Source organism: Pongo pygmaeus, chromosome 5 (genome assembly GCF_028885625.2).
Source record: "Pongo pygmaeus isolate AG05252 chromosome 5, NHGRI_mPonPyg2-v2.0_pri, whole genome shotgun sequence".
In the NCBI taxonomy this organism is placed as follows: Eukaryota; Metazoa; Chordata; class Mammalia; order Primates; family Hominidae; genus Pongo; species Pongo pygmaeus.
This window is the reverse complement of record NC_072378.2, coordinates 27,761,710-27,775,539: the sequence shown is the minus strand read 5'-3', so window position 1 is coordinate 27,775,539 and position 13,830 is coordinate 27,761,710. Positions and strand designations below refer to the sequence as shown.

Sequence of the window (13,830 nt, the reverse complement as noted above, 5' to 3'; positions counted from 1 at the left end):
GTTCCTCAAAGGCCCTTCTCAGGGCCACCCATGGAGTCTGTGAAAGAGCTGTAGACTAAAGACCCTTAATTTCCTAAGAATACCTAAACGTATGGCAGTTTTGGCAAATTAGCGATTCCACATAAGCAGGCGCTAAAGTTTTGAGGTTCGGTGCCCCTTTCAGCATTACTTAGTGGTTAAAAGTGCCGGATTCTCTGATAGACGGCCAAATCTCTAACGCCTCTGGTTTTTGCAAAAGTCATAGTGAAACAGCCGGTCTCATTTATCTTGTATCGATTACTTTCCCGCTACAAATACGAGGGCTGTGTAACTATGACACTGGTCCGCAACGCCCAAAATGCTTTAATATCGCCCTTTACAGAAAAAGTCGGCCAACTTCTAAAGTACGTTTAAATTTGAGAAATACTGGCATACCACAACGCTCGACTTCATATCCCCTTCAATGCCTCCATTTACAAATTTACTCTAGTTTCACTTTTCCTTCACGTTCTTTAACTTTTTGTCAGATCAGTAATGACACCTCATAGTTAAAATAGTGCGAGGCAAATTTAGATTTATCAAGCTTATATTTAAACAGGATTTTCATGCATGAAAAATCCTAGAGTTTTGGGGGATTTTTTTTGTTTCCGTTTTTGTTCTTCTTTAGCTAGCAAAACCATTTTACGTTTCTTGACCCAAAACAGAGGCGGAATGTCTCCCTTTCACTAGCAGATTAAACTGGGATCCAATTCCGTTTGTGAGACGTGGCATGGCACAGTCTACTGTCCAATCAGAACGCGATGGCAGCTATAAATACCGGGATGATCGGTTTTTTTTTTTCCTCTCATTTGTTTTGAGTAGTTAGGTCTACTTAGCCATGGCACGAACAAAGCAGACAGCTCGGAAGTCCACCGGCGGCAAAGCGCCGCGCAAGCAGCTGGCCACCAAGGCGGCTCGCAAGAGCGCTCCGGCCACCGGTGGCGTCAAGAAGCCCCACCGCTACCGCCCCGGTACCGTGGCCCTGCGCGAGATCCGCCGCTACCAGAAGTCGACCGAGCTGCTAATCCGGAAGCTACCTTTTCAGCGCTTGGTACGGGAGATCGCACAGGACTTTAAGACCGATCTGCGCTTCCAGAGCTCGGCGGTGATGGCGCTGCAGGAGGCTTGTGAGGCCTACCTGGTGGGGCTATTTGAGGACACCAACCTGTGCGCCATTCACGCCAAGCGCGTCACTATTATGCCTAAAGACATCCAGCTTGCGCGCCGCATCCGAGGGGAGAGGGCATAAATATTTTCCTATCAGCCCCAAAAGTCTGTCCAACCCCAAAAGGCTCTTTTCAGAGCCCCTCAATTGTCACCAAAAGGAAGCTGTAGCTTTTGAGACGTGTCTTAGCTCCATGTTAAATACAAGTTGTGGGCAAAACGTGGTAGTGACTCAACACTAATGCAGGAGTCAGGTCACAGGCTGTTGGTATGCTAAATCAATTCCACGTACAGAACCTGCTCCTACTGATAAGGATTATCACTCAAAAAGGACATGTCATAGGGACAATTGTACAGGTGAAGTTTAGTTTTGAAAAGTAGTCCTGTTTTTATCCTTGAGGAATGTGTCTCCTGCGTGTCTCCCTGCCCCTACGGAAGGGAACAAGTAGTACAATGAGTGTCCATAGGCTCTTGTGAGGCCAAGGCGGGCAAATTACAAGGTCAGGAGATCAAGACCATCCTGGCTAACACGGTGAAACCCCGTGTCCACTAAAAAAAAACTGCCGGCCGTGGTGGCACGCGCCCGTAGTCCCAGCTACTCGGGAGGCTGAGGCAGGAGGATCGCTTGAATCTGGGAGGCAGAGGTTGCAGTGAGCCGAGATCGCGCCACTGCCCTCCTGCCTGGGCTACAGAGCGAGACTCCGCCTGAAAAAACAAAAATCAAAAAACAGAGGCTCTAAAAACTGCACACATAAGAGTGGAACAATAGTCAATGAGGACTCAGAAGGGAGGAAAGAATGAATGATGTTACTTAATTGGTACAATGTAAGCTATTTAGCTCTTGTATAGCCCATGTAACTTGACCACCATGGAGCATATGCATGTAACAAAGTTGCCATAGTACCCCATGCAAGTAACAGTTTTGACAAAAAGCTCCACACTTTTGTTCTGTTTCAATGTAATGTTTAGCAAGCCATGTGTTAGGTAGTGGGCCTCTGAAGAGGGATACTTTAACCTACTGCATGCTGTCATCTGTGAAATGAACTTCTAGCGCTGTAAGTGGACCTTAAAAAATATTTTCCTGTCATTTCACCATATGCTTGTCATAGATTGTGGAGTTGGATTTTCATGAGATTTTTTCTTTCTTTCTTTTTTTTTTTTCAGAGAGAATCAGTCTGGGTATTAAACTTCAAGTGGTATTTTAAAGCTTTTCCTGGTTTCTAACCAAACTTGTCCAGTATTTCCAGCTGTTTAGAGTTTCCTCATGTGCTCTACATATATGACTATCATGACCTCATTTTGCTCTTAAACTTTTTGAAGTACACATCTTGACCTAGGAGATATCTGGCAGAGATGTGAAGGCAATTTTTCTCCCTAGTGCTCTCAGCCAGCTCAGCCACATATCTGTGCCTTCCCTTCTCATATTGGATTCACTCTTGCAAAGAGGCATGTATCCCAGCAACTGGTGCAGCGGTGTCCAATATTTTGGCTTCCCTGGGCCACGTTGGAAGAAGAAGAATTGTCTTGGGCCACACCTAAAATACAGGATCACTAAGGATAGCTGACAAAAGAAAACAAAGGAAGGAAGGAAAAAGGAAGGGCGCACTGGCTCACATCTGTAATCCCAGCACTTTGCACTTTGGGAGGCTAACGCGGGCGAATCACGAGGTCAGGAGTTCCAGACCAGCCTGGCCAACATGGTGAAGCCACGTCTCTACTAAAAATACAAAAAATTAGCTGGGCATAGTGGCAGGCGCCTGTAATCCCAGCTCCTCGGGAGGCTGAGGCAGGAGAATCGCTTGAACCCGCGATCGTGCCACTGCACTCCAGCCTGGGCTACAGAGCAAGACTCTGTCTCAAAAAAATCCCAGCTCCTTGGGAGGCTGAGGTTGCAGTGGCCGAGATCACGCTACTGCACTCCAGTCCTGGTGACAGAGTGAGACTCTGTCTCAAAAAAAAAAAAAAAAAAAAAAAAAAAAAAAGGAAGGAAGGGAAAGAAAGAAGAAAAGTCTGTGCATAATTTTTGTGATATCCACCATCACAGATGAGCAAAAAAGTCCTCACATTCAAAGGGTTGGATACCCGTATAAAGTTTTTGGAAACTTAAGATTTGATTCAGAAAAACAACAACAACAAAAAACACTTTTGATCCATGGGGCCAGAAGCCTCCTCCCACAATTAACTTAGAGCTCTTTTGGCGGCTGTTTGCTAGGTGTAGGAACAACTTGACACTGCCTCTTCCAAGCTTTGAAGATCGTTCTCTTCTCATCTCTTCAAGGATTTTCCCTCCATAATGGAGCTGAGGCCATGTTTCTAGGTTTAAAATTTAGAGCTGCCACTTCATAGCTATACAATCTTTGGCAAGTTATTCATTCTCTATCTGGGCCTCATCTTGTATAGCTGTAAATGTAGCAAATTAATAGAAAACTGTAGAACATATTTAAGATTACTTCTTGGCAGGTAGTAAACGCTGAATGAGTGTAAGCTCTTATTGTTATACCCTGGCTCCATTACACATGGAGTTTTGGGGTTTTTTTTTCTCCTGGACCTTCTAAGTTTTGTGTTTGGAACAGTGGAAAGTGCTTGGTTAGAACATTTTCTTTTGAAGATCTCCTATTCTTTAGTTCTCAATTTGCGTTGTTCGGTAAGAGGCCTATACAATATCTGTGTCTCTGTGGAGAAATTTATAACACAGCCAAAGGGCTAGATAATAAATAGCTTAGGGCTTAAAGGCCATATATAGTCTCTGTCACACATTCTTTTTAGTTTTTAGTTAGTTTGCTTGTTCGAGACAGGATCTTGCTCCATCGCCCTGGCTGGAGTGCAGTGCTGCTATCACTGCTCACTGCAGCCTTGACACCCTGAATTCAAGTGATCCTCCCACCTCAGCCTCCCGAGTAGCTGAGACTACAGGCATGTGCCACCACGTCTAGCAAAATGTTTTGTATTTTTAGTAGAGATGGGGTTTCACCATGTTGCCCAGGCTGGTCTCCAACTCCTGAGCTCAAGCAACCCACCTATCCCAGTCTCCTCAAGTGCTGAGATTACAGACATGAACCACCATGCCCAGCCTTTGTTTTTGTTTTAAACAATACTTTTAAAACGTAAAGACACTTCTTAGCTTGAGGGCTATACAGAAAAAAGCCATTGTTCAGATTTGGCCATAGTCTGCCAACTTCTCCAGGAGTTCTTAGAAGATGAAGTGCATTGGCTACTTTAAATTTTCTTGCACAGCATTTCAAGAGTGAGAAATAAGTGACTGTTGATTTCATTAGGAATCCAAATCATCATTTGATCATTTTTATCATCCAGGCATCCTGTCCAATCCCCTCCACCTCCCATAAATCGTAAACTTCATTTATTTCAACCTCAGTGTATTTGCCTATGTTTTCCTGAGTTCCTCTGAACCTCTGTAACGTGAAGTCGCTCAATATCCAATCCAACCTTTTCACAGTCAATAGCCAGATAGTCTTCTAAAATATTAGCGCTAAAACACACAAAAATACCCATATTGATGTATCCTGGCTGCTCATAGAAGACAGTATTCCTGATGGTGCAGCTTGTTAAATGTGGGTGGAGATTCAGGGGGAGCAGTGAGAACATTTCAAAAACCTGACAGAGTCCTGGGCCACCTAAACAGTTTGTGCATTAGAGGATCACTGGGAGCTCTTGAATAATTTTCCACAGGTTTGAGCTTTCTCTAAACTGAATTATCTATATTATTTTTCTTCCCCTTTTTAATGGATTTGCCCAGGAACTAAAAAGAGAAAACACTCTAATTAGAAAACATAACACATTTAAGTTTGAATGAATCTGGGTAGTTAGATTCTTAAGTCAAAGCGATTTGTATTACTGGTGCTGCAATGCAGAAGTCACTCTGACAGTGGAACTCTTCCAAGCTGCAAAATCCCATTCTGTAAAGACATCAGCACATGGAAACTCCTAGGACACAGAACCAGTTTGTAAAGTCAAGTCTATGTGGTTAAGTTGGGGCTGTAGGCAACCAGCTGCCCTGTGCCTGTGTTACTTGCTGCAGTTAGACACAAAGTTCATGCCCAAACCAAGGAACCCAGTGTCTTTTCTCTTGCAAAAATCAAAGCATGAACTCATGGGCAAATTTTTAAAAATAACTTTCACCGGATACTTAGTAGAAATTCATCGCGACACGCTACTAACTAACATGATGCCCTCAGCCCAATGGATTCTTATGAAAAGCTGAAGGGATTTTTAAAAATATCTTTCATCAATTGCACGAGATTCTTGAAAACACAAACAAGTATGTGAACCTGGAGGCTGTTTTCCTCCTTTGGAGCTTCAAAGTGCCAAATTCTGTACCATTGTTTTAAGCATTTAATCAAATTTTGAGGACTAACAAACACAATTTGGGAGTCCAACCGCGAGCGGCGGCGGCCAGAGGGTGGCGGATTGGACGCTCCACCAATCACAGGGCAGCGCCGGCTTATATAAGCCCGGGGCCCGAGCATAGCAGCAATGCAAAACTTGCTCTTTGGATTTCGAGCTTATTCTCTTCTAGCAGTTTCTTGCCGCCATGTCGGAAACCGCTCCTGCCGAGACAGCCATCCCAGCGCCGGTGGAGAAATCCCCGGCTAAGAAGAAGGCAACTAAGAAGGCAGCCGTCGCCGGCGCGGCTAAGCGCAAAGCTACTGGGCCCCCAGTCTCAGAGCTGATCACCAAAGCTGTGGCTGCTTCTAAGGAGCGCAATGGCCTTTCTTTGGCAGCCCTTAAGAAGGCCTTAGCGGCCGGTGGCTACGACGTGGAGAAGAATAACAGCCGCATTAAACTGGGCCTCAAGAGCTTGGTGAGCAAGGGCACCCTAGTGCAGACCAAGGGCACTGGTGCTTCTGGCTCCTTTAAACTCAACAAGAAGGCGGCCTCCGGGGAAGCCAAGCCCAAAGCCAAGAAGGCAGGCGGCGCTAAAGCTAAGAAGCCCGCGGGGGCCACGCCTAAGAAGCCCAAGAAGGCTGGAGGAGGAAAAAAGGCAGTGAAGAAGACTCCGAAGAAGGCGAAGAAGCCCGCGGCGGCTGGCGTCAAAAAGGTGGCGAAGAGCCCTAAGAAGGCCAAGGCCGCTGCCAAACCGAAAAAGGCAACCAAGAGTCCTGCTAAGCCCAAGGCGGTTAAGCCGAAGGCGGCAAAGCCCAAAGCCGCTAAGCCCAAAGCAGCAAAACCTAAAGCTGCAAAGGCCAAGAAGGCGGCTGCCAAAAAGAAATAGGAAGCTGGCGTGTGAAGACCGCAACAAAGCCCCAAAGGCTCTTTTCAGAGCCACCCAGAGATCTCTAAAAAATTGCTGTGCACATGTTACATCAGGCAGCAAGATTCCTTGCATACGAAAAATCTCGGGCGGTTCTCAACCCTAATCGAGTAACGGAAGGCAAGCAAGAGTCCAGGGTGTTGGTTGGACTCCCCACGTAGTTTACCCATGCAGTCTTATTAAAGTATGAATTCCAGCCGTTGGTTGGTGTCAAGATTTTTGTCTGACGCCCATCTACAAAGAAGCTTCTTAAATTTTAAAAAGCCCTCTCTGTAATCTGATTGGCCAGGTTTTGTTCCATCATCAGTATGTGGTTTTTCCGCGTTTAAGCCATTTAGGCACCAGCTACTTCGGCGTCACTAATGTGTTTGGCGTTAATATAATATGCTATCAACGCACAAGACAGTAGCAAGTTTCAAGATGGGGTCTATTACATGCCAATTTGATATGACCGTGTCATTCTGTACTGGATTTTTTTTTTCCTCAAGTCAGGTTCTCGCTCTGTCACCCAGGCTGGCGTGCAGTGGCGTGGTCTCGGCTCACTGCAGCCTCAGCCTCCCAGGCTCAAGCGATCGTCCCACTTCAGCCTCTGTGAAGTGCTAGGACTAAAGGCGTGCACCACCCCGCCCGGCTAATTTTTTTATCCGCTATGATGCCCAGGCCAATCTCGAATTCATGAGCTCCAATGACCTTCCCGCCTCAGCTTCCAAAAGTGCTGGGATTACAGGCGTGAGCCACTGAGCCTAGACCTGGATTTTTTTTTATTGGCTCTAGTTCATATAACACGAGATGAATATACACAGCGAGCATTCTTGTAAGCCCTACATTAAATGACTTGTTCACATTCTGACTTAAACATGTCACCTGAATCTTTTAAGGTTTTTCCTAAAAGTCATTCCTAAGCTCTAGATGAAAAATGCTTTTCTTTTCTTAACAAACGTTCCAAATGTTTAACCAGTGGCCCAACTCTCCCGCAGAAATAGTAGGTGGCTCTGAAAAGAGCCGTTGTATTGGAATGATTCTATGGAGACATTATTTGCCTTTGGCCTTGTGGTGACTCTCGGTCTTCTTGGGCAGTAGCACGGCCTGGATGTTGGGCAGGACACCACCCTGAGCGATGGTCACTTTGCCCAGCAGCTTGTTGAGCTCCTCGTCGTTGCGGATGGCCAGCTGCAAGTGGCGCGGGATAATGCGGGTCTTCTTGTTGTCGCGGGCGGCGTTGCCCGCCAGCTCCAGGATCTCGGCAGTCAGGTACTCCAGCACCGCCGCCAGGTACACCGGCGCGCCGGCCCCGACCCGCTCAGCATAGTTGCCCTTGCGGAGCAGTCGGTGCACTCGGCCCACGGGGAACTGGAGACCGGCCCGAGAAGAGCGGGTCTTAGCCTTGGCGCGAGCCTTGCCTCCCTGCTTGCCGCGTCCCGACATGACGAAAAAACGATAAGTGAAGAAAATGAGAACAGCTCAGAGAAATTCACCAGAGCTCTACTACTTATAGTCAATACTGGGCGCGAAAATAAAGCTGTGCCATTGGCTCAAATTACAGCTTTATTTCAACCAATGGAATCGCTGTTATGAAATATGCTTCCTTGGATTGGACAAACATGTATATGACGTCATCTAGAATCGCCACCAGTCCTACACACTTGTTAATTACCTCATTTGCATAAGAATTCGTGAACAGGACGTTACAACACACAGCTTCTTCTTCTTCTTTTTTTGTTTTTTTAAGACAGGGTCTCCCTCTGTCGCCCGGGCTGGAGTGGGGTGGTACGATCTCCGCTCGCTGCAACGTCCGCTCCTGGGTTCAAGTGATCCTCCTGCCTCGGCCTCCTGAGTAGCTGAGATTACAAGCGCCAGCCACCACAGCCCGGCTAATTTTTGTATTTTTTAGTAGAGACGGGGTTTCACCATATTGGTCATCCTGGTCTCGAACCCCTGAGCTCATGTGAGCCACCTGTCCCAACCTCCCAAAATGCTGGGATTACAGGCGTGAGCCACCGCGCCCGGCCACTTTTTTTTTTTTTTTTTTTTTTTCCCCCTTGAGACAGGGTCTGGCTTTGCCGCCCAGGTTGGAGAGCAGTGGCGCGATCGTGGCTCACAGCAACCTCCGCCTTCCTGGCTGAAGCGATCCTCCTCCCTGAGCCTCCCCAGTAGCTGGGATTACAGGAGTGCATCACACGCCCAGCTAATTTTTTACATTTGTTTTAGGAGTCATGGTTTCGCCATGTTGTTCAGGCTGCTCTCGAACTCCTGACCTCAAGTGATCCGCCCACCTCCGCCTTCCAAAGTACTGGAATTACAGGCTTGCGCCGCCGCGCCCGGCCGCTTTTTCCTATTCCTTGTACCCTTTCTGCAGTTAAACTACAACACAGCTGACCCCACCAAGTCGGCCACAGCTCCGAAAAAGGGTTCCAAGAAGCCTATTACTAAGGCAAGAAGCGAAAGCGCAGCCGCAAGGAGAGCTGCTCCGTGTACTTGTACAAGGTACTGAAGCAGGTCCACCAACAACGGCATCTCTTCCAAAGCAATGGGGATCTTGAACACCTTTGTTATGACATATTCGAGCGTATTGCGGGCGAGGCTTCCCGCCTGGCGCGTTACAACAAGCGTTCGACCATCACCTCCAGGGAGATCCAGACGGCTGTTCGCCTGTCACGCATGCTGTGTCCGAGAGCACCAAGGCCGTAACCAAGTACACCAGCTCCAAGTGAGCTCCTTGCTGGTTCATCCACTTGGAACCCCACTAGGTTCTTCCTGACCCACACTCCACTAGGTTCTTCCTGACCCACACCCTAAGCACTCTTTTCAGAGATATCCACACTTCCTAAATAGAACTGACGCTCATTTATCCCTAGTTTTGAAACGTTCAGTTAGCTTTAACCTAAAGCCTTTCATAAATGCTTCTTAATTTATGCAAAAGATACATTGTGGCCTTATGATATTTCCAATATTATCTGCTACTAAAGTATTTTATGTTACAAACGTCAAATACACAAAACGGGAGTTTTATTGTGCGAATTTCACTTATCCAGGCTCAATTTCAACACTGAGGATCCCCTGTTGAGTAAGTTATTGTCTAGAAAACCAAGTATTTAAAGCAAAAGTCCTATCAACCTCTACTGAAATATCATTGGACGTTTTGCAGGTTACACCACAATTTTCAGGCCTCCTGGTAGGATACTCAGTGACTACCATGTAATCCAGGTGGCATTCTCTTTCAATTTTCTTTTGTAACATGAATGCTGGGAATGTGCTTTCTTGCTACCTCCACTTTAGGCCTAATTTGCACAAAATGACCTAAAGGTGTTGAGATTAAAATGGAGAGTGAGGAAGGAAAGAAATTAGTACCAATTTACATTACCTCTTCCCACCAGTTAGAAACGAGGTTTGGATCCTTCCTTGCTAATCCAGATGCCATGTTGGCAGATGGAATTTTTCTACTAATTACTTTTTTTTACATTTGTCGTAAGCAGACAAAAGTACTCCACACTTCTCCCCACTTTCACACCTGTCCTATGAAGTTCCTCTAATTTAAGATGTAACTTGATTATGCTTCATGTTTTCCTCACCTTTAACGTCTCACCACTATAAGGAATGGCATTTGTTTACCATAATTTTAACATGATCAAAATTTTTCTTGGTTAAGAGTTTAGAATGTAGGTCAGTTTCTTTTCTGAGTCAGCTCCACATTTCATCTCACTCTATATTCTCCTATACTGTTTTTTTCTGTAATAAGGGGGAAATTCTAAACGAAAAGGCAATCTTTTTGAAATGTGAAGGTGGAAGAGTCATGGGAAGGCCTTTTCTCCAAGAGAGAAGTGCAGTCTCCCAGTGTTTAGGCTGGGAAAGCCATTTTGCCTTTTCCAGGAATCAGTGTGGAAATAGAAGTTCCAATTGTTCTACAGACCGTCAGATACCAGGATCATGAAACCTAACACCTTTGTTGTTTTTCTAGGTGTTAGTCAATCTTTTCTCATTAAAAAGCTGGAGGCCTTAGAAGGGCCTATGTGAATGAAAAGCACAAAATCTAGGCTGAATTTATGAGCTCAGAGAGCCAAGGACAGTTAAGGCGCCAAGGACAGTTAAGGAGCCAAGTCTGCAGACAAAGCCAGTGACTGTCTTCTCTCCAACTTCCAAAATGTTGCTAGAAACATTTGCAGAAGTCTATTGCTAGGCCGGCACTGTGGCTCATGCCTGTAATCCCAGCCTGTTGGGAAGCCAAGGTGGGCAGATCACTTAAGGTCAGGAGTTCAAGACCAGCCTGGCCAACATGGTGAAACCTCTTCTCTACTAAAAATACAAAAACATTAGCCAGGCCTGGTGGGCATGCACCTGTAATCCCAGCAACTCGGGAGGCTGAGGCACGATAATCACTTGAACCTGGGAGGTGGGGGTTGCAGTCGGCCAAGATGACACCACTCTACTCCAGCCTGGGCAACAGAACAAGACTCCAACTAAAAAAAAAAAAAAAAAAGAAAGAAGAAGTCTATTGCTTTACTAGATCCACCAACATTATTCAATCTGAAATTAGCACTGTTACTGATACAATCAAGAAATGAAATAATATTAGGCTCACAAAGTACAATTATTATTTCCCGAAATGTTTCTTATAGCTGTCCTCCATTTCTGTAGTCACTGTTGGTCCACCATTCAAATTCTGTCCACACTTTGAGGCCAATCTCAAGTCTTACTTCCCCTGAAACTTTTTTTATGTCTTAAAATTTGCATTGTTTTTCTGTCTTGAAGCTTCTGTAGAGTTCCTTCCTGTTTGAACCATTCCCACACATATACACCCTGCCTATGAACAAGCAGAGACCTTCTTGTCTTTCCTGTATCTTTATAATTTCAGTTCCTTTAGAACCAATAATCTCAGAAATACAATTTGTTTCCACATAGTCTTCTATTTGTCTTTAATATTTTTGTTTTGTAATCCATTTTTTTCTTTTTTTAAATTTTTTGTAATCTATTTTTAACCCATATTACCTGTCTTCTCTTTTATGGTTGGCCTATGGGACTTACACTGGTACTCAGTTTTGAAATTAGGAGACCAACTCCTAAAACAAATGACCACTTCAAGAGGTCAAGATTTTGGTTTCTTTGACACCCAGCTTCTATATTTGTAAGTTGGAGATAACAGCAATTCATAGTCATGTGACTGTTGTAAGGATCAGTGAGAATACTTTGTGAATTATGATTATACACGTATTTCATATATATTAAAGAGGAATCTTATATATTTATTCAGCATTTGAAAGGCTTAGGGCACCCTCACCTACCTATCAAACTGAATCACAAAGCTCCGCCCATGCAGTGCTGCTTTCCAGTTCTTTTTTTACTTTCAGTAGGTACTTTTTGAGCACATGCCGTGTGCCAGAAACTCTTCTAGACCAGAAATATTATAGTGAACTAAACAGACAAAAAGTTATGCACTCACAGTTTATTTTCTAATAAGGGAACTATATATATATATATATATCTTTTATGATGTAAGATAATATTAAATGTTGGGGAGGAAAATAAAGCAGAAAAGAAAGATAGGCTTTGTATTTCTTATTTTAAATAACTTAATCACAGAATGTTCATCAAGAAGTTGAAATTTTTAAAAAGATAAGGAGATGAGGGAGTGGGCCTTTGGGGATTGTAGGCAGACTAAAAAATGAATAAGTAAAGAGGCCCTGAGGTGTTTGTGGGAAGGAGAGATACTTGGTATTAGTCAAGGAACAGCAAAGTGGTCAATGTGGCTGGAACGGAGGGAACAAGGAGAAAAGTAGCTGGAAGTGGAGTAACAGAAATGGGGAAGCAGCTTCAAGAATGTGTGGGAATTTATATGACACTATAGTATCTTTGGATAGTATTGTCCTATATTTCCAATTTTTAATAGCTGTAGAAAGCTGTGGGTTTTATGTGACCAGCTGTATTCATCTTAACCCCCCGATCCTGGACTTTAAAGGGACAACATGCAAGGCACTCCACATGTGTCATTACTTCTTTGTTCAACCTCTCAGAAAGGATATAAGGAAGAAAAACCTCCCACGGTGAGTCGGGGTATGAAGAATCCCAAATAAGCACCAGACTCTTCCCTAAAGATATGGGAACTCAAGGTCTTTCACTCTCAACAGTTGCCTTTTTTTCCCCGGAATAGTACCCTTTCCCCACAGCTTCCTGAACTAAACAAATGCTGGTGGGAGAATCACGAATTTTGAGTCTGTGTCCAGTTTGGGAGCATCAGAAACACCACAAACATGGGCCTGTGACAAATAAGACTGTTTCAAACCTTAAAGCCATGCCCACCATGTGATACATGTCCCTACTTCTGAATTTCAGTGTTCTGCAACTTCTTTAGATCAGTACCTTATTTCTACTTGTCTCAGAGCAAGACAGCAAAATCTCTCATATTTCCTTCTGTAGTACATTATCCACATAATTACGTAATAATCAAATAGCCCTTTCAATTATACATCAGTTTTTTTGTTTTTGTTTTTTGTTGTTGTTTGTTTGAAATGGAGTTTAGCTCTTGTTGCCCAGGCTGAAGTGCAATGGCACAATCTCGGCTCATTGCAACCTCTGCCTCCCGGGTTCAAGCGATTCTCCTGCCTCAGCCTCCAAAGTAGCTGGGATTATAGGCATGCGACACCATGCCCAGCTAATTTCGTATTTTTAGTCAAAACGGGGCTTCTCCATGTTGGTCAGGCTGGACTTGAGAACTCCCGACCTCAGGTGGTCCACCTGCCTCGACCTCCCAAAGTGCTGGGATTGCAGGTGTTAGCCACCACGACCGGCCTATATATCAGTTTTATATTCCCAATTTCTCATTCTTCTTTCACCTAATGTCCATCAACTTTAATCATACATCACAATCGTTGGTAGAAATTTGTGGGGGAAAAATACCATTCACTAGACCCTACTGCAGAGATTCTGATTTAATTGATCAGGAGAGGGGCCTGAGTATCTGGTATATGCACACATTTCTTTTTTGAGATGGAGTCTTGCTCTGTTGCCCAGGCTGGAGTGCAGTGGCCCAATCCTGGCTGACAACAACCTCCGCCTCCCAGGTTCAAGCAATTCTCCTGCCTCAGCCTCCCGAGTAGCTGGAATTACAAGAGTCCACCACCATGCCCAGCTTACTTTTTTTTTTTTTTTTTTTTGTATTTTTAGTAGAGACGGGGTTTCACTATGTTGGCCAGGCTGGTCTCGAACTCCTGGCCTCAAGTGATCCGCCTGCCTCGGCCTCCCAAAGTGCTGGCATTACAGGCGTGAGCCACCGCACCTGGCCGCATCTGGTATATTTGAAACTCCCCGGGTGATATTATGCCTGTAAGGGCTGAGAGACACATTTTTCAGTGTGTACTGTGGAAACAGCCTAAAAGAGATGGCTTCTG

At 44.8% G+C, this 13,830-nt stretch overlaps 2 protein-coding genes and 1 pseudogene across 2 annotated transcripts in view; 2 read left to right on the top strand and 1 right to left on the bottom strand.

The window, feature by feature from the left end:
* Positions 1–828: 828 nt before the first annotated feature.
* LOC129038088 (histone H3.1-like) overlaps positions 829–13,830 on the top strand; it is a 41,437-nt gene continuing 28,435 nt past the window's right edge. The window contains exon 1 of the mRNA XM_054490630.2: positions 829–1,185. Within this exon, the coding sequence (XP_054346605.2) occupies positions 857–1,185 (329 nt within the window). The 5' untranslated portion in view covers positions 829–856. The remainder of the gene's footprint in view (positions 1,186–13,830) is intronic.
* LOC129038218 (histone H1.5-like) lies at positions 5,684–9,162 on the top strand (annotated as a pseudogene).
* On the bottom strand, positions 7,379–7,903 carry LOC129038087 (histone H2A type 1). The gene has a single exon (XM_054490628.2). It carries the CDS (start codon positions 7,874–7,876, stop codon positions 7,484–7,486), a length of 393 nt encoding a protein of 130 aa, XP_054346603.1. The 5' UTR covers positions 7,877–7,903; the 3' UTR covers positions 7,379–7,483.